At 35.9% G+C, this 20,456-nt stretch overlaps 1 protein-coding gene and 1 long non-coding RNA gene across 2 annotated transcripts in view; both read right to left on the reverse strand.

Annotated features, from left to right (window-relative positions):
• Positions 1 to 487: 487 nt before the first annotated feature.
• LOC139953344 (gamma-aminobutyric acid type B receptor subunit 2-like) lies at positions 488 to 19,250 on the reverse strand. The gene is made up of 18 exons (XM_071952853.1): positions 19,194 to 19,250; positions 15,953 to 16,170; positions 15,435 to 15,572; positions 14,546 to 14,713; positions 10,754 to 10,861; positions 10,194 to 10,259; positions 8,860 to 9,051; positions 8,073 to 8,294; positions 7,617 to 7,683; positions 7,168 to 7,248; positions 6,724 to 6,874; positions 6,179 to 6,311; positions 5,328 to 5,441; positions 4,477 to 4,599; positions 3,934 to 4,105; positions 3,217 to 3,380; positions 2,705 to 2,836; positions 488 to 2,052 (listed from the first exon to the last, which is right to left on the reverse strand). The coding sequence occupies exons 2-18, from the start codon at positions 16,124 to 16,126 to the stop codon at positions 1,975 to 1,977; spliced, it is 2,283 nt and encodes a 760-aa protein (XP_071808954.1). The 5' UTR covers positions 16,127 to 16,170; positions 19,194 to 19,250; the 3' UTR covers positions 488 to 1,974.
• The window catches only part of LOC139953027 (uncharacterized), a 61,998-nt gene continuing 60,783 nt past the window's right edge, over positions 19,242 to 20,456 (reverse strand). Inside the window, exon 3 of the long non-coding RNA XR_011787930.1 lies at positions 19,242 to 19,313. This is a non-coding gene — a long non-coding RNA (uncharacterized lncRNA). The remainder of the gene's footprint in view (positions 19,314 to 20,456) is intronic.

The following is a 20,456-nucleotide window of genomic DNA, read 5'->3' on the forward strand; positions in this document are numbered from 1 at the left end:
ATTTCCGAATATCAAAATAGCCGATAAAAGCTACCTCTCTATTGTGCCTTTTTAACCAGTGCCGTGTTTATGAGTATTTTGAACAAATTTGATTGGTGTAATTTACACGGAAAGCTAGTGAACCGGAAACATGTTCAGTTAATTACTTAGTAAGATGGTTTTATAGCTAGTACAGGTAAAAATGATTTAAAGAGAATTGGTTTTCCCTTAACGATCGCTCTTTACACTAATGACAGTACTATATCATCTAACATACTCTCCATTAATTTGGTTGGTAGGCAGTTTGCGAAAGCTAATTATCACTATGTTCTTTAATGGTATTGCAATTAAAAACTGTCTAAACATTATATTTCGATATAAAGGAAAACACAAGTTGAGACACATTTCAATTCGAAATGTGGTAAATAAACAGACATTAGTTTGTATGCTCAGCATTTGAATGGAAAGCTATTGTTGGCACTAACGTTTCTCAGGTCGTGTATTCCTATTTATAAGGTCTCCCAAAATATCAATTAGCTGAAAATATCTGCTGGTTGCATTTCCTGTCATCAAATGTATGTAAGGTTAGTTCATTTTAACTGAAGAGACTCAAGAACAATTGTATTATGGAATTTGCCTTTTAGGCAGTATGGCTCAAAGGCTTAGAATATTTAGTGACGCAAACATAATATTTCTATAAATGTTTTACACTGTACATAGTTACATACAAATAAATACAGCAACAAAATGATTACAGATTACTATTTATCTACAACGGTTGGGGAAAAGTAGCTCAAAAGGGGTATGACATCAACATTTCAAATGAGGTATAGATTTCCCCCAACCAAGTGCACTACAGTAAACAATGACAGCTGTAGTATTAAAGGAAAGGTACACGTTTGGTAATTACTCAAAACAAATTAACTTAAAAACTGACTTGGTAACGATCATTGGAGAGATGTTGATAGTATAAAACATTGTGGAAAACGACTCCCTCTGAAGTAACTTAGTTTTTGAGAAAGGGGTAATTTCTCACTAAAATATTAAAAGACTTCTAGCTAGAAGTATTTTATTCCAGATAGAAAGCACACAAATTCGTCCAACAAGGGACACCGTGTTTTTTTCTTTTATCATTTTCTTGCAACTTCGATGACCAATTGAGCCCAAATCTTCACAGGCTTGTTATTTTATGGTTATGATGGGATACACCAAGTGAGAAGACTGGTCTTTAACAATTACCAAACATGTACAGTGCCTTTAAACGGTTGGGGCAAGGTTTTAAATCATCAATACTAATAACTTATAAGAATCATTTGTTCAATTATAAGTACAAATTTAATTATATTGTTATGTTGTTCAAATGAGCTGAATTACTAAATGCTAAAATAAAACTAACATACATGATACAAAAAAAAACTTTCTATTAAAGCATCCATGGAACAAATGAAGGTCAAGTGTGTTTAAGCTTTTTGTTTATTAAATATGCACTTACTGGTTTGGTTTACAAGTCACATTTTCTTCAAATTCATTTGTTTAATTTAATTTTTATTTTATTCTAACACCAATGAGACAAATAAATCCCTCTTTCTTATCGATGAAAGACAGAAATAAATCCTTCTTTCTTATCGATGAAAGACAGAAATAAATCCCTCTTTCTTATCGATGAAAGACAGAGATTACAAACATAGAGCACACATTCTTACCATGGCTCACACTTTCTCGTACTGACAAATGCGGCCGACAGTGACGACCAATTTGAACTAGAAAAGCAAATCTGATTGTTATCTTAGTTCATTAGTCCAGTCGAACCGAGTATGTTTGCTCGCAGGGCCTACTGTCAAAAAATAGACTAAAGTACACATTTATTTTCTCTCGTTCTCCACCTTTGTGTAAATCTACTTTCTTAATAATTGTTGGATGCTTTCTTCTGGCAGCGACATTTTAAATATATTATAACAGTTATGTTTGTTGCACATAACTGCCTTGAACTCGTATCTAGCAGTCTGCTGGCTTACTGGAATTGTCAGAACTTCTTCGGTAAACGGTCACCAATTCTTTCAGAATTGATATTTCCTGAAAAGAAAACAACCAAGTAATTTTGAGAACGATCTGAAAGATTTACCGACATCAATAGGTACTTATTGTCCTTTATTTATTCGTGATATTAAACATTGGTAAGACTTAACATACAATGAATGTTCATCTTCATTGAAACTTACTTACACTATATCAAGTTAAAGTGGACAATTATCTTCCTAAAAAAAAGTATAGAGTTCTAACTTGAGAAATCGGCAAATCAAATAGTTTCACTTTGCACGTTTGAAAACAGTGACAAACTGAAACTATTTTTCTGTGAATCCTAAGCATGATAGGACTTTAACTTTTACGAGTTTTATATTATGTACAATAACTTATGTACAATAAATGATGATTCACATAAAAGTGGAAAACTGGTTTGCAAACATATAGCCAGAGCACAATTTTATAGAGCTGCTTAATGCAGAAAATGTTGCTTAGGAGAATATGTGATATGTGAATAAGTGATATTGTGTAGTTACCTTATTCTGGTAACATTTTGTTGTGGTTGCTACTTTTTTTTCTGCTGGCGCAGCTTTATGAAATTGGGTCCTGTGCTATCCACGCACTGTATTGTGCCCTCGGTAGTAAAAACCAATAGTTTCTATATTGTGTGAACACTTTGATCATAAAACAACCAACGTCTTACCTTGTCTAGGGTAGTTTGTAAATCCGTTAATCTGCTTCTGCTTGGGGGGAATGATTCAGCCGAGGTGGTACGAGTTGTTTTTACCCACATGCTTGTTTGCAAAGTGTTTCGATGTGTCTTAAACAGACGAAGCTAAATATATAAATAAAGAAATATTAAAATGTGTAACAATCTCGTATGGGACCATCGTTGAACCGGAAATACAACTCTGTTTACATTTCAAATATCAGCAAGGAAATCTGAAATAACTTAGGGTTACATTATAGCTCAGTTGGTAGAGTGCCGGTGTCAGATGCAATTGTGTCCGCCATGCAATCGTGTCCGGGGCTATGTAGCGAATACCCAGCGGCCGAACATTTCCCTTGTTACTCATGACATGCACTTAACAGCATGATTAATATAAAAAAGAATGGCGAACGTGTTCCGTCGACCAAGGGCGTTTACTGCAAGGACGGTTTTGCACCCAACCCCCTCTAGTTACGCTATGCATGAAAGACGGGTAATTGTTTTACCTTGGGTACGAACACCATGCACAATACTGTAGTATTAGCGAAGATCACTGCACTCGAGTAGACAGAGAACTGGAGGTCAATGTCATTGCTAAGAACCTGAAGGGCTGGTATGGTTAGAGCGATGGTTACACCAACAATCAAGATGGATAGAGCGATGTATTTACCTAATTATAAATTCAAACAAATTGTCATAATTATTCATAATGGTTTCAATTTGACTATTTACACAATGATAGTTAACAGCTTACAACAAACAGGGTGACGAGACCACTTAGTGTTATAACCTGTATTATGTAGACTTAACAAAACAAAAGTATAAAGCCCATAGTTCTTGTCGTTCATCACTATAAGCTTCTACACTTAAACAAACTACGGTTGTTTGACTCAATGGGTGTTGTTACAGTAAAAACAGAAGAGAGAATTACTGTTAAAATCAAGGGCCATATTTAGCCTTCAAGAAAGACTGTAATTGGGTGGAAACGATGGGCCATTAACTATTTTTTGGCAAAAAACAAAGGGTGTTAAACAAAAATAACACTAAAATGTGTGTAACTATAGTCTTTTGTTAACGCTCTATTGTGTAAATTGTGATTTCTATGCAATATCAATTTATGTGATGACAACACCTTGGATGTAAATATTAACAATGTAATTTTTGCAGTGTACGGGGTCTAGGTTTTGTCTCTTCCATTAACGTTAGTTATGAATCATACTCACTGTCATTGATCCCTTTAATGGTTACTTCTCTAGTCTCCCACGCAAGAAATATGCCAAACACGAACATGATTCCTTTCAAACTATAGAGGGCGCCTGTGAAGACATTACCATAGTGATATTCACATTGGCGGAAAACTGGAATGATGTAAATTTCTTCAATGGGATCGATCAACTACAAGAAATAAACATGAGGTATTGACGTTAATGAAGAAGGGAGAAGATACCTCTAAAAAAACTCGACGTTTATACAGTGATGACGTTCTAGTATTCGGCAAGAACAGTGAACGGCTACCTAGACTGAAGTAATGGTAACGGGTTTGAAAAGGGGATATAACCCACGTTTGCTTCTATATTATAGTAGGCGTGAAATAAGTGCCAAGATATTTTTTAGAACTATGTTTTCAACTAAATGACTGGCGTCGGTATATTATACCATAGGTTAGATAATGACGGAGTTTTTACTATCAAGTTATTTCTGCTAAAAGTAATTACCATTCGTCTTTAAAATATCTGTATTTATTGTTAACTCAAACCAAATACTACCTTGGTATCAAGATGGACGTTGTGGACGAATGCTTGACCGATGACAGATCTCAAAGTCACCAAGAGAAAATCCAGCAAGACCAGAATCAAGATAAAAAACATCAACTTACGATCAGGCAAGTCCTGCAAGAGATAAGCAATAACACAAAAATAAATATAAATCAATACAAAAAGTATATAGTTTGCTTTCTTCCCATGCCTTGTTACTATGACACATTGTGCTTTTATAATAGTATTATGATTGTAAGCATATCTTTTGATGCAACAAGCCCCCATACACTCCACTCCTATATACGTTTCCCAAACAAAAAATATGATCAGTCACAATAATTGTTGTTCTTCATGAATATGCAAGCATTAATTGGATAACACTAAATAACCCCATAATACAATCCAACAGTCTCCCAATATTCATCAGGAATGTCATCATGCTCATTCTTATTCAATTGAATTTGAACAGTCCATGTAATTGTTGCCAAGTCAGTCCCGATACTTCGTTATCTTGTCTTTTGTTTGCATCTTGCCTGCCCTAGGTTAGATTGAGGTATACCAAAGCCACGCTTCACAATGTGTCTATTGACTGTTCGTGTCAGAAATGCAATTATGATCAAAACTTGAAATAATTCAAACAATTGTGTTGGTCTATGTCACAATACTGAATGTATTAATGATAAGAAGAAGATATTTAACCCCTAAAAAGAGAAAAAGAAGAGGAAAAAATACATGCTTTACGATTCTGTACCTACTATATCTAGAACATTGTTGGCATTTCGTATGTTTTAATAAAAATCTGATGAATCCGTGCAAAGTATCATCAATATATCTTATTATAAATGAGATGCTGTACTTACAATTTTCTTGAACTTGGCCACAGCTATCTTAAATATTGCGAAGATGCGGTATGTCTTAATCAGTAGAGATCCAAATGACAGGGATATCCCGACACATGTCAGAAGTACATTGGTCTATAAATAAAACAAAATGTAGCAATGGTTTATTGTCTATACCAAGCATTCAATGTCATCATTATTGGTCAACTCATCACAAATTTTGGGCTAAATTAATGTTCGTCAAAGTATCTCAAATAGGCTTCCTTTTATGTGTATCGGTAATGCCAGTAAATGAATCCGGTGGACTTATCGCAACCATAAGGGGTTCGATATGTTAATAATGTGTCAACATTTCAATGTATGTGATTGTCTGACTATACACTACTATAAAACGTATGCCTACTGTGCCTGTTGATTTCGATGGGGCAATGCTGGGTTTGAAAGGGGAAAGTACAGATTTTTAGCTATCGATCTGGGTTTGGTTCTGAAAGCCAATGACTTCAAAGGTATTAAGTTTCTTTTCCATCTGAAATATATTTTATACTATGTTGAATGCGTATAGCGCCCTCATCGCCGTTTTAGATAAGATGGTTTACCAGAAGTGTGCATTACAACGTTGTGTTTGTAAAACAAAGCAGCACACGAAAGGTTGCAGTAATTGAGTACTTATTGGCTTTTGTCACATTTTGACCAACATATTGTCTCCAGCAACCACAGTTAACGTTTTAGGAAACATTACACCGTGACCGAACTATAGTGTCTACGACTACTGCTTATAGCTTGATAACCGCGTCACATCCTTAGCAACACTGTTAGCAACAGCAATAGCCGTAGCCGTAGCCGTAACTTCCAATTTGGGATAAAGCCCTTACATAGCACAAGATGATGAATTCAGTTTCATTCATTCCAGTGGTGTTCATTCCAGAGACGAAGACAGAGGAATAAAGAAGGAGACATCCACAAACAATCAGATTGTTGATTTGAGGACTTGATATCTTGATGGCTCTTAATATTGGAGAATAAAAGAAACATGTTTTGTTTTTAGTAATTTATATAATCATACAATCGTGTGAGGTTTTGCGCAAGTCTGTCGCAGAACGCTTAGAGTTATGCGAAACAAAAGGAAACACTAGAATGTCCGGATATAACTTTACCATACCAAACAAGCCTTATTGTCCGATGTACCTCAAGTAGTGTTCATTATCAGGCTGATAATATTTCGACTAACGCTATTCCAAGATGCTCTCAAAGCAACCATTAATCACACAAGATTATGTTTACACGGTGTCCCTGCAAACATTGCTTATTTGGTCATTTTCCCACGTATAGCCCTAAATCGTGTCTTATGACTTTGTCATTATGTCATCCCGTTATGTGCCGATTGGAATCTTAAAGATGAAAAGATAATGTGTCAAACCTTTCTTTACGAAAGTAAATGTTCAGACTGAGAAATATAAACGCAGTCATAACACCGCATCCAGCTAAGATGAACATAACGCTCTGATGCCAGTAGGAAATACTGAGAAACTGTTTCGTCTCGCTGACACCATCGACTGGTTGTCTTGACCCTGTGGAATGATGTAAGATATTAATAGTTGAGTAAACCTTTCAATGGCCTGATGTTGGTTATTAATAAATAAATAAATAATAACATCATAACATTCATCGATCTTTGTGCTCTTTAATATTGAATGTTTTATTTTAAAGGTTTATAATCATGGTCTGATGAGAACGTCAATCATTTAAAGAGCGGTTGACGTTTTTGTTTAACAAAATAATAATAATAATATATACCAGAGCAATACCAAACCCCACTGACGTCTAAAGGGCTTCATACTTTGTTTTAATTCGGTGTTCTTACCTCTCCATTCGATAGATGTGTTTGCAACTGTGGTGTACTGACCGTTCGGGTGAAGTGTCGCTAATTTAACAACGTTGTTACCTTTAATGAAAAAAGATCCGTGGTCAAATAGTGTTGATGAATATATCAAATAATAAACAATAAAAGCAACCGAGTGGGTAACACTTTTGGTTGCAAAAACAGGGCGGAATTTGAACCATCGAACAGAGAAGCTTACCGGTGATCTAGTTAGGCTATCTATAGCCCAAAGTTGGCGGTCTCAAAATTTTCTTAATATCTTTTTTGGGGTTTCCCCCCAAAAAAAGACTCACACGTTAGGCCTAACTGCAGTGAGGTCGTTGTTTCGAATCCTGCTCTAGTCAATTGTTCGCTTTTCAAACGTAAGTCAGTTTTAACACAATTACGTGTGTTTCTTCTTTGTTATTGTGTAACATTACAATGTCTCAAACCTTTCAACTGCACAATAAATATATTGCCACCTTTGCGCCCAAAGTCTTCAGTGAACTCCACTGGGCCCTGGAAACAAGGGAATTATACAATATTAAGTAACACTTTATGTAAAGATGATTGTGTAAAAACAGACTGCACAATCGGAGACCGTGATATTGTCAAATTATTAGATAAAAAGGTTGAAATACGAAATAAAACCAAAAATAATGCCAGCATTTCAGGCATGCTCTAAGTCGATGAACAGAGCTGTACTACAAAAAAAAAGAACTTATCAAAATCTAAGTTTAGTACAAGTGTAAGGATTAAAATCAAAATTAATTAAGAAACAATATTTACAAGTTTATCAAAAATATAAGAGTCAAAATTCAAATTGACATTCAACAAGTAGTATGAAAATGAATAACCTCAACTGTTAAATGAACACAAACAAATATCTTATGAAACGTTTAACTTACCGTTGCACCCACAAACTTTGTCCGATAAGAGTGGTTCCAAAACACGTCCGCCATTTCTGTATCTCCGTAATTAAAGTCGTCTAGTCGCCTCGGAGGTATCAGCTTCTGCAGATCGCGTATTGATGAATTCAGTGCCAGTGCAATGGTTAGTAGGCAGTCGTATGCACGTGGAGCGCTAAACTCAAGCTTGCTCACGTCTTCCAATTGCTCTGGGTATAACTTCTGAAACCCCAAAAAGAAGATACGATTTAATGGTGACATTATTCAGTCATGAAAATATCAAAAACATTGTCTGAAATGTCCAGTTCAGTTTTAAAACGACAGAGGGCAGCAGATGATCAATCACCAACATTTAATGGTGACATTATTCAGTCATGAAAATATCAAAAACATTGTCTGAAATGTCCAGTTCAGTTTTAAAACGACAGAGGGCAGCAGATGATCAATCACCAACAGCATGACTGCGCTAAAACAATCCTACAATATATTTCCCAAGGTAAATCTTCAGCCTCCTATCGTGGAAAGGAATGATGGTTGTTTTTTTTTTTTTTTTTTTTTTTTTTTTTTTTTACTCTACTCATTCCTACTCACTACTCATTCCGTAGTTAGATGCATTTATTGTAGTTGATCAAATTGGCGATGTACTCTTAACAAAATGTGATACCGTAAAAACCATTAAGCAACTGGGAATGTTTAACCTCCCAAACGCAATTGACTTAAATATTTTGTATTTATTTTTAGTAACTTTTTTCTAAAGAAAACACACGAGAGCAGAAAAGAGACTCACAATTCCATTAAGATCCATTAGAGATAAGTCTTTTAGTCCAAAGTCCCAGTTGAATCCAATGTAGAAGTTTAAAGCAGTTTGCAGTTCGTCATGAGTGCAAGATACGTCAGCATTGTCCTTCCACCACTCATCTTGGAACCAGCCTGGTAAAAGCCAAACGTATTTTGAGCCAAAAAGATCCGCTCTGTAAATCTAAACACAAATATTGACGAAGAAACAATCAACATTAATAGGTAACTTTGTTGGTCTAAGTAGGGTTTGAAATGTTGCATGCGTGAACGTATAAACTAGAATAGGTTTGCGGTAACACCATGTCAATGTTGGTTCAAAAAAGAACCGGTGGTTAATGACTCAACGTTTTCATGGTTAATGACAGGGCAGCAGCAAAGTATAAATTTTGTATAGCATCAGTATAAATTTTGAAATGGACATTACATAGATTGCCCCTTCCCATTTGAACAAAACTATCACCTTCTTATTGCACAGTGTTTCTTGTAATATCACTTTGACAGAATCAAGCTGTTTGGAAAAATATTTCTGACTGAAAATCTGCCATGAGCAAATTTTGATTCCACAAATACTTTCATTTATAAAATGAAAACGAGAAAGTCCACAAATTCCACGAAAAAAAAATGTCTTAGAAATCATGGTTTAGTTGATTATAATGAAATTATACAGGTCTGTTAAATGGAGTGATAATTGAAGACGAAGAGAAAATAAAATAAGTGTATTTTGTAAAATTCACATAATCTAAAAGGAAATCAATTAAATAAATGACGTATCGAGCGATATAATTTCAATGATCGATAGAGCGATATATCGATACGTTAAATATGAACTGTCAACATTTTAACATGAAATTGACATGTGCATTGTACTCCTTTTCTGAATGGTAGCAACACCTATAAAAACAAAAACAAAACAAAAAAGGAGACAAGTTTGTGTCGGACTAAGTTCATCAATTTGTTGTTTGTTTGTTGGCTTGTTCTGTTTTTGGTGTTTTATGTTTGTTTATTAGGTTATAGGCGAGAAGGACCATTGATAGAAGCAGCGTTGGATATTTGGATAACCTAAAGCCTTGAGGCTTATAACTTGGTAATTGACTCATCTTGATTGCATCTTGATAGCTGATCATTGAGCCATAACTTGTTTTGGCAACTTTAATTGCCTTTTATAAAATACATAAGCTTTTGTTGGTTGATAGTTTGATTTGGTTTCAAATATTTCTGACATCCTGCAAACAAATTATTTTAATTAAGGATTATAGGATGTAGGCCTACAGCACGATCCTAGACGAATAAGCACTCAGACTTAATAACGGCTGATGAACTTACCTTGCAAAATAATGTTGTGGCAGACTCCGCGTAAAAACCAATAAAGATCACCCTTGCGTCATGTCTCTGAATGGGGGAAATAAACATTCTGAAATTATTAATAATATATGTAAATAAAATGGAAAGGTGGTTGTTCGCATTGTTTTTCTATCAGTTATCATCAAGACTTTGTCTTTTTAAATAATGTCTCAATAATTGCCTCTATTCTAGTAGGCTTTAGTTTTATTTCATTTTCATTATACCTTTACAGTTTCTTGTAAACATGTACAATTTGCATTGTGGAAATAAACGTCGAATTGAATTGAAATGAACTCCCAAACCTCCAATAATATGGCGGCGGTATAATATCTCCAGGTAGTATGGTCTAATGGGAAATTACCGGTAGTTGTTGCTCTCGCTGTACTAATTAAATTATCATGAAACTTATTGTTACCAATATTTTACGGCACAATAGATTTTATTGCATGGTGAAACTTCAAAGGAAATAGGACAATAGAATTATTGACCGTACCAAGGATCCTAAATGGGTTCTTAATAATTTATCTTGGTATTAGGCTCACCTTAAGATTGTTCAACTGTTCATCTGAGTTTTCCGCCTCCTTAACAGATTCCATTGTGAGTATGGTGACGTCACTCTCTGTCAACAATACTGCAAGATGCTCAATATTCTTCAATTATAAAATACAAAAATTATCAAGAGATAAATGATTGCAAATATTCAAAACATTGTTGTTGTATTTTCTATTGATGGTGCACGATGCTGCTGCTGTTTTCGTCACTGTTGATGTTGTTGATGTTGTGGTTGTTAGTGTGGGTTTTGTTAATGTGACTGTTACTGTGTCTACTCCTTAACTCTTCTTGAATAATAAATTAATATAGTTCTACACACAGAGTTTTAGTTGGCAATCTGGACCATGATTTTTGATAGCCACATTGACATTTTATTTTATATGTAAGGTCTTACGTCCCGGTACATTTAATTCTCAAGCATCTCTTTGAAAATATAGAAATATGTAGGGGAAAGAAGTAGGGTGAGGTTTAATGCTGAAAAGGTTTCGAGTAATACTGGAAGCCCATAGTTGTTATCAATTACGAGCATGATTTAGGGCATAACTATAACCGCAGTCAGATAACAATAAGTTACGCAGAAACAAACATGAGTTTATTTGAGAAGTCATGTTTTGGCTCAAGTTCGTTGCGATTTTTTGTCTTTGTCTTTAATAAATACAAAAAAAAAGTAATTATATATATTGTATATAAAAATTATAAATTTTAAGTCACGTGTCAATAGCCCCCTTCAAAGCCTTACCGCCTCGTTGTATACAAAATTAAGAATTAAAAATAAGAATTAAAAATACAATACATAAAATTAATACCATTTTACCCTAAAAGAAATGATTTAACGTTTTAAATTAACAACATAAGTGCCAATAATTTTAAAAGTCCATTTAGTTCATAGTTTCCAATGCCCTCCTATAAAATGGCTCGGGGCGTTTTCAACATTTCCTTTAACCCTCTAGTCCTTGCTCCACTCGTGTTTGCTTAAAAGATATTTAGATTTTAGGATTGCTGAAGTAAATTACAAGAGTCTTGGTTCCATTAAAAATAAATATAGCCAATGATTGCTATTTACGTACATGTTGTTTCATTCTCGTTACTATTGGCAATGAATACTATAATTATTCTCTATGGAACAATAGCAAGTGACTCTACTCATTTGTATGGTGATTATTTCTTTACAGTAAAAGTGAACACAATAGCTTGTAAAGGTTAGGGTTATTTGTACACTGGTCATACCGATTAATTGCTTAGGCGTTTATTGCTTTCGGCGCGATCGTCATGATGAAAGAAAATTTCATTCCTGGTTACAAAACGGGCGTTTTGTTGGCAAGAGCTAATAATTTCATCATCATTAACGTTGACATTTCAAAGGGTGAATTAACAATGATCTATACAAACAATTGAATGATTGTCCAGTTTTAACACCAGCAAGTGAATCCAGGCTTTGCGAGTCGGCAGCAGGAACTTTTAAAATGTGTGGCAATATATTTGTACGTTTCTTTTGTTCTTCTTATTTTGTTTTTATGTAAGTCGCCAGACACACAATGTTTTAATTCAAGGCCACTTCAAAGTGTGGGATACATTATTTTTCAGGAGCCATTGCCACTCACTCCTAGGGGCTGGAACAGGGTTACACCCTTTACGGTCCACACGGCCGTAGGCTTGGGTAACTCGGTTGATCAAACACCAGAGCTTGAATCCGATGCTTTTAACCGATGCCCTTAATACTAACATTACCAACATTTCAACAAGCAGGCTTTCACACACAAATTACAAACTTACAGGGGCATTGCTAATGTATGTTCCTATATCTATAATACGTAAAAACGTATCGTCAAAGCAGGTATGGTAAGCAGCGGGGGTACAAACTAATTATTCATAGCCTCGATTGTACTGTTTGCCGTCCATGTGTAGACTGAATGTTTTGATGCATTCACTAAACGAAACTGACGTTAGTTTTAAACGTATAATGGATCACGTAGTAGCTATATTGGAATGGAAATAATTAGTGAAAGGTTTAAAGATGAACTGTTAGCCTTTTTTTTTTTTTTTTTTTTTTTTTTTAAGTATTAATGTTTTTGGTCAACACCTCCCCGAACCCTACCACCGTAAGTTATGTATAAACTACTTTGGTAAATGGACTGACTTGTCGACCCTATCGGTCTTCTCGAAGGCTAAATATAAAGCATAATGAACAGAAAAAGTGAAAAATCAGCAGTGACGTTGAAACACATGATGAGAGAGAGAGAGAGAGAGAGAGAGAGAGATACATAGAGAGATAAAGAGAGGGCGAAACAAAATCAAGGATAGGAAGAGGGATAACAGTATTTAATTATTGAATGAGGCATGCTAAACAATAAGATATCTGTGGAAGTAAAAGTTATTAGCCATTTCCTTATTGAATGTCCAGACCTTGGGGTCGAATGGTTTGGATGCGCCTATATCCAGAGTTGCTCCCTACTCAAATGTCTCTATGGTTACCTAGTACCTCAAATGCTTTGTGAATCTGAAATAGAGTGCTTGGGAAGCGTCGTCCTATATCCAGCTTCAACGTGTTGGCTGTGGATATGTGGGTATTGACACACATTGAATGCAGTCATTGTTGCACATCTATATTTAACACCACGCAATTGACAAATGAATATATCATTCACCACCCTTGATAAGACAAGGGGGTCATGCCATCTCATCTATTATTTTGGCATCTTGAAAAGTTTTTGATACATATTAGGCCTATGTGAAACTAGAACAATATAAAAGAACAATCCATTTTTAAAAGTAGACATGATTTAAAGGCCAAAGGCTATCACAGTTTAGGGTTAATCAACACTTGAATAGCCATCTCGACAACTGTGAAGGGTACATGAGTTTACCGTACAATGTGCTTGACTATCGTTTTTAAATAGCTATTTCACAGTCGCGTTTAATTAATTGACCAAATAAAAAGATCTCAATAAATTCAAGTGTGATATAAACTTATACTGTTGACTTATATGGACCACATTACTTTAACTGTTCACTAGCACCAAATAACAACCATGAAATGAATAAATATTATTTAAATAATCTAATACAGCCTACTACATAAGAGCGTTTCATACAAAAATCACCATTATTGGTTGAAAGACCATTTACCCCCCCCCCCCTCAATGGTAATAATATTACTGGTTGTTAAAAATACACAAAACAGGCGCTAGTAACCAGAAGAAACCAATTGCCGTCAATAAATCATAACATCGTTCTTTTTGGCTTGACTTATACGATGTTCTTACTGGCAATTACGTGCAAATTTATGGGAACTGTTTAGGCTACACCGGGCCATTAACGTTACGATTTATGACGGCTGCACTTTTCTGATTCGGTGATTGGTAAGTCAAGTTTATATTGTATGACGTGGATATGATTGACATTTTTGTATGAAGTTATGCGAATAGTTAGAATGACAAATGCAAAACATTTGTATGAGTCAACTTTATTACGTTGAATGCATAATGAAAAGCGCACGGTCCCTATCTTAACCAATATTATATTGTTGGATGGGAACAGTACCCTTTGAAATGACAACGCTGCACAACATGTCATTACTCTAGGAATCCTAAATTAAAATGTTGAGTATTAGGCAAACAAGGAACGACACATGACGAATAATCAAATGACAAGGATGTGTGCATGGGTAGTATTATTAAAGGGTGATTGAATTCAAATTGGAAGGATGGGGGGAATAAGAAAACAAATCACAGTACATTCTGCTGAGTACATATTATGGTTAGAGTATAGTTTTTTCTTCTTACCTTACGGAAATACTGGTTGTCTTCGAAGATAATTGCGACTCTTTTCCAACCCATGCGCTTGACAAACTCCACCCTTGCGGGGTTTAAGTGATTCTCGTCACCCCCAGCTTGAAGCGTTAACGGGTAGCGGGAACGATCCTTGAGACTTGAGGACGAGGCTGTACTTACCTAGATTTCACAAAGCATTTACTTGTTGCGTCAGAATGTGATTGTTTTGTTTTAAAGGCAGTGGACACTATTGGTAATTACTCAAAATAATACTAGCATCAAACCTTTCTTGGTGACAAGTAATGGGGAGAGGTTGATGGTATAAAACATTGTGAGAAACGGCTCCCTCTGAAGTGCCGTGGTTTTCGAGAAAGAAGTAATTTTCCACGAATTTGATTTCGAGACCTCAGATTTAGAACTTGAGGTCTCGAAATCAACTATCTAAACGCACACAACCTCGTGTGACAAGGGTGTTTTTTCTTTCATTATTATTTCGCAAGTTCGATGACCGATTGAGCTCAAATTTTCACAGGTTTGTTATTGTATGCATATGTTGAGATACACCAACAGTGAAGGCTAGTCTTTGACAATTACCAATAGTGTCCACTGCCTTTAAGTGATTAAATAAAAGCTACAAAGTTTTATTGCGTCTTATTCAACATTGGCGAAATTACATCCCATTACAAATTACTCTTTGTTAAAAGGTTCAACGACACCTGACACCTTTGGTAATATTGTCAAAAACCAGTACTCTCACTCGGTGTTTCGCGAAAAAAAAAAAAAAAAAAAAAAAAAAAAAAAAACGTTTCCACAAATTTGAGCGCTTTCATATGCCTGAAAAAGGCTTCGGAGTTGTTATAAAGAGTAAAGGGATAATTGAGTTGTTAAGTCGAGTTTTCACCTGTACGATATCATAGCGTGGCATAACTTCGTTTAGGATGACTGCAACCTTTGAGTAGTGAGGTCCCCAAGCCATGAGAACTGGAGGTCCTTCTCGGACAAACTCATTCATAATCAGCAAACCTCTACCAGGTTCTGTCTGTTGGAAATAAGACAAGGAGTAATAAATACATGCAAAACAGTGTTGGCCCTAAAAATATCAGGTGTGGTCTCTACGTTTCGAACACTACTCTGTTTGTCTTCAGAAGAAATTATTGACTGCCGGTGGCAATGCTGCTCAACCCTCAGAGCAGCCGAGGGGTGCGGGCGGAAGACACATCAATTAAAACACTTTGTGTTGCAAATAATTGAATAAATAAGTGAATTAAAACAACTTTGTTTATGAGGCCTTGATTGTAAGAACTTGTTTTCTGTATATAATAGTAACGCGGAGAAGACTTCGAAAGACTCCTTTTTCTACAGCAGAGTAAATTTCTGACTCGAATTACAAATAAATTATTGATTAAATGAAATTCTTACCTCCGTCCAATTCCATCGCAACCGCAGCTCAAAATCATCTAAGATTCCCGTCAAGTTATTGACATGATCGACAGCAACTTGTAGAGTCTCGACCAGTGTACTGTGGGATGGGAGAGAACTGCTCGGGAGAAATGCTCCGATATAGACCGGTCGCTTACCAGTAGCGTTCCCCATGCGCGTTGCCTTTACTTTCACTCCAGGTAGTTCATCGAAATAAGCTGCTATCATCAGTAGCAAGCAGAGTGGTATCGATGAACTGCTAATCATCGTCATAATTTGTACTTTAGTTATAGAATATTGCAGAACGCTGTTCAATGAGTCTGCTGGGTCGGGTTTATGTTTGATAATAACGTAAATCCTAAAACGAATAGTTAATATTTGCTCAGCTCAAGGTTATCGCGCCTTTGACGTAGGCGATGCGCGGGAATTCCGACCATTAGGATCAGACGAGCAAACAAACGAATGGGTATATTAGTTGTTTCTTACCACTTTATGCATTAGCATAAGTTGCGTATTGAGACAATATTTCAGTGCATTATCTACTCAACGGAAACCACACAAACTGTATTTATGATTCTTAAGGGGTAAGCCCCATTCTCTATATACAGTTATTCCTAATCAGTATAGTGAATAATACGATGTTTTCATGACCGGTCCCTAATTGGAATGAATAACATTTAAAAATGAACATGTTGTTTATATAAATATAATTTATACAGGTCCAAACTTCGCCTTCATGTACACGCTAAACAATACCCCTAAACAGAAATGGTTGTCTCAGCTGTACCAGAGTGTGGTAGAAGATTTGTCCCCGGAGATCCCCCTCCCACCCCCCCCCAACGCCCCCCCCCCCCTCCACACACACACACACAATATGGCGAACTGTATGTAAACTACTTCTATAACGCCCATCGTAATGGTTGGTTGAAAAAATGAAAAAGTGAACAGAAATTATACAAAGGGTCACTCGATAGAATCTCCTTCGAAATTGCAGTGTGTTAAAGTCCACGTTTTCATCTGATAAAGGATCCGAAGAAATGTTTGTGCTTCACTTTAATTATTACCAAAGACTCGGGAAAGTACATGCTCAGAGTAAACATAAAAATACATATTGGACCGTTGTTGCAGGATAATCTGAACCCCAGGCCCCCCCCCCCCCCCCCCCACCTCCAGATACGGCGAATTGAATCATTCTCTTTCAGCTTGAAACTCCCATGAGGGACACAATATCCGGGTGACAAATTTCACTAGGACACGACGGGCAAACAGAATACCAATGTTTTGATCCACACTCAGCGCACTAGCACCCTCTTGCTCAATATCGCTGTCCATCAACATCGTTGGGTGTGAGCTTAGGGACTTTTAGATGCTCAGAGAATATTCACATTTTTAGAAATTAACATTACACAGTTCATTGTTACCCAAATAATGTTCGAAAACGACCAAGTGGTGAAAGGAAAATCAAATGTCAAGCATAGTGTCCCTTTAGGACATGTGCTGGCGTGACATGAGATTATGTCCCCCGCACCTGACTATTTCCCTTTCTCTGCGATCAACTTGGTTGGACAGCGCCCTCTTTTGAATCGAGTTCCTCCAATCCGCGTTCGGGCACACCGAAACGTATGGGAAGGCACTAAAAACTAACCTCTACAGCGGTTCGGAACTTTTCGTGTGCTCTCGGAACATTCCGGCACGGTTCGCGACGATCCCCCACGCAGCAGGTTTGGAGAGTTGTTACATAAGAGTGGACTAACCACTAGGACCTGGTTGTTAATATTTTCATGTTTAAAAGATGCAAGCACTGCTTCAGACCTCTTTATTCAAGTACATTTGTAGCAGCAGGTTTGGGGAGTTGTTACATAAGAGTGGACTAACCACTGGGACCTGGTTGTTTATATTTTCATGTTTAAAAGATGCAAGCACTGCTTCAGACCTCTTTATTCAAGTACATTTGTAGCAGCAGGTTTGGGGAGTTGTTACATAAGAGTGGACTAACCACTAGAACCTGGTTGTTAATATTTTCATGTCTAAAAGATGCAAGCATATGCAAAATGGCGTCATAAGGTCATTCTCGCTCGGGTTTTCTCCGATGGGCCGAACCGCTGTGGAGTTTAGTATTTAGTGCCTTCCAAAGGTCGGTGATCAAAATATATATTAAACAATTATAACACAAAAAAAAAGTTTTTAGAACATGCATACATGTATACATGGCTAACACATATGGGTGTATGGGTAAAAACCCGAATTAATATTCTTTATCCCCGATGCAAATTTAACATAAATTATGTTTTGAGAATGTTGATTATTTTGTAAGTTCAGTCTTGAACTAAAGTTATTAACCATTATTAGGTGGCTCATCTAAATGGATGCTAACAAGTATTGATGTATTTGATTGGTAGCTTTGGCTGATCCATCCCGAACATTATCTCCCGCTGGTATTAATAAGTGTTCAATTCAAATCACTGAAATATTTAAAAGTGTATTAATTGATTCTTGCAAGGATAACATCTAATTATTCGTAATCTCAGATAAAAAAAAAAAAAAAAAAAATCCTGGTGAAATTCAGTTTACCAGCTTGTGTTTACAAAAGCAGTTAACTATTACGAACAGGGTCGGTTCAAGCACCTATAATAATCTCGGCTACAGTCCAGCACTTCCCCTTCTAAGCTCATTTGTTTTGTGTCAAATGGAAGGTAACAAAATTAATTCTAGACAATTCCGTTGACAGACTGTTTGTAATCTCTGGATAACCACGAACAAGGAAACCATCCCCGAGCACCCATGGCCATTGTCGACATACCCTAAGAACAGCAAACTGAGAAACTTCAACAAAAGCACGTCAAGGAGATCAATGTTGACATCTGCAGAGACACCAATATTGTTTGTTTGTGTCAACCTTTTGCAACAGGTCAATTGTTTTAAACGAAGGTACCATGTACCGTACACCATCTACAAGAGCGATCTATTTCTGTAAATAGTTTGGGTTTTTTTAGTGTTTTTTTTTAGATGAATATAGTGCACTTGAAAGGGTGGAACTTTTCCCCAAAACATTGTGGTATAACAAGATCATAGCATACGAAGACGCGAACAAGCACTATTGAACTCCTGGAAGTTTTAAATTCCATTTGAATAAAAAATTCCCTCGCCCCTTAAAATTTAAGAAAATTTGAGTCGATCTATTTTGGCCATATGGAAGGGTTTACGAGTTTGAAGTTTTGGCTCAAATTAACGAGCACCTTACCTCAGGTTATGGGAGAAGACTTTCGTTGACTAGAGTACACAGCTTGTCCTCCCATCTGATAAATCAAACTGTCTTGATTCGATTGTGATTCCACATCAGAACTCCACTCACCGATTTAATCTGAAAAGAAATATAGGTTTTGTGTGAGCTATAACTTCTATACCAATCCAATACGTGCATTTCTGTAATCAAATCAGCAACAAATCTCGTCCAGTCCAAACCAACGATAAAAACAATTAACATGGATTGGCGTGTTTCTAAAGCTGAATACCTGGAACTTTTCTCTTCAGATTTCTTGTTCATTCATTCAGGGAATGTTTGTATCGGGCCTAAAGGAAAACGAATTAAGGCTCACACTTGATCTGATAAAATGATGTTGGAACGAGTTTTGATTAAATTATTCACGCCATATTTTGTTGAAATTAATTTAGCATTTCTCATTCAGATCAAGCGTATGTCTAATCACATAAAGAGGTAAATGAAAAAAAGGCTTTTAATATGGGTCGATTCATGTTGTGAAATACTCAATGTTATAGAAGTGCCAAATAATGTCCATCCATTCCTAAGAAAGGATAATCAAATAATGCAATCCCGCTAATTTTACAATTCTTCCTTTTAGAGTATGTACAAGTTTTCTTTAAAAAAATCATGGTGACAGCTTAACAAAAAAGGCGTTCAAACTTTTCTCATAAAAGAAAATCCATTTAAATAAAATAAAATCAAATAAAAGGAATTACCCCCCTCAAACTAATAAAAAACGCAGCCACTTCAGAAATGAGAAAACAAAATAACAATAATAATAATAATAATAATAATAACCCACCCCCATCCCCCTCAAACTAATAACAAAAGCAGCAACTTCAGAAATGAGAATAATAAAATAATATAAAATAATAATAATTACCCCCACCCCCCCCCCCTCAAACTAATAACAAAAGCAGCAACTTTAGAAATGAGAATGAATCCTCTCCGATGATTCTTTTCTAAAATCGTTCTTATGACATGAGGTTCTAGATTATCTAAAATATCCAATTAATTCAGGCAGATTAAATGTACCACATCTAATAACAGGGCATCCACAACTTTTTTTACAAGTACGAGACGTAACCTTTGGCCATAAATCCAGTTATTATTAAGCCATAATGTAAAGCAAAGATAAATAATGAATTAAACTTAAAAATTGTTTCCTTTGAGTCAGTTTCTTGGTTTAAAAGAAGCTTGTCCTTTTTTATTTCTCTTCCAATCACGATGACCTTAAAACGG

The sequence above is a fragment of the Asterias amurensis genome, chromosome 21 (genome assembly GCF_032118995.1).
Source record: "Asterias amurensis chromosome 21, ASM3211899v1".
In the NCBI taxonomy this organism is placed as follows: Eukaryota; Metazoa; Echinodermata; class Asteroidea; order Forcipulatida; family Asteriidae; genus Asterias; species Asterias amurensis.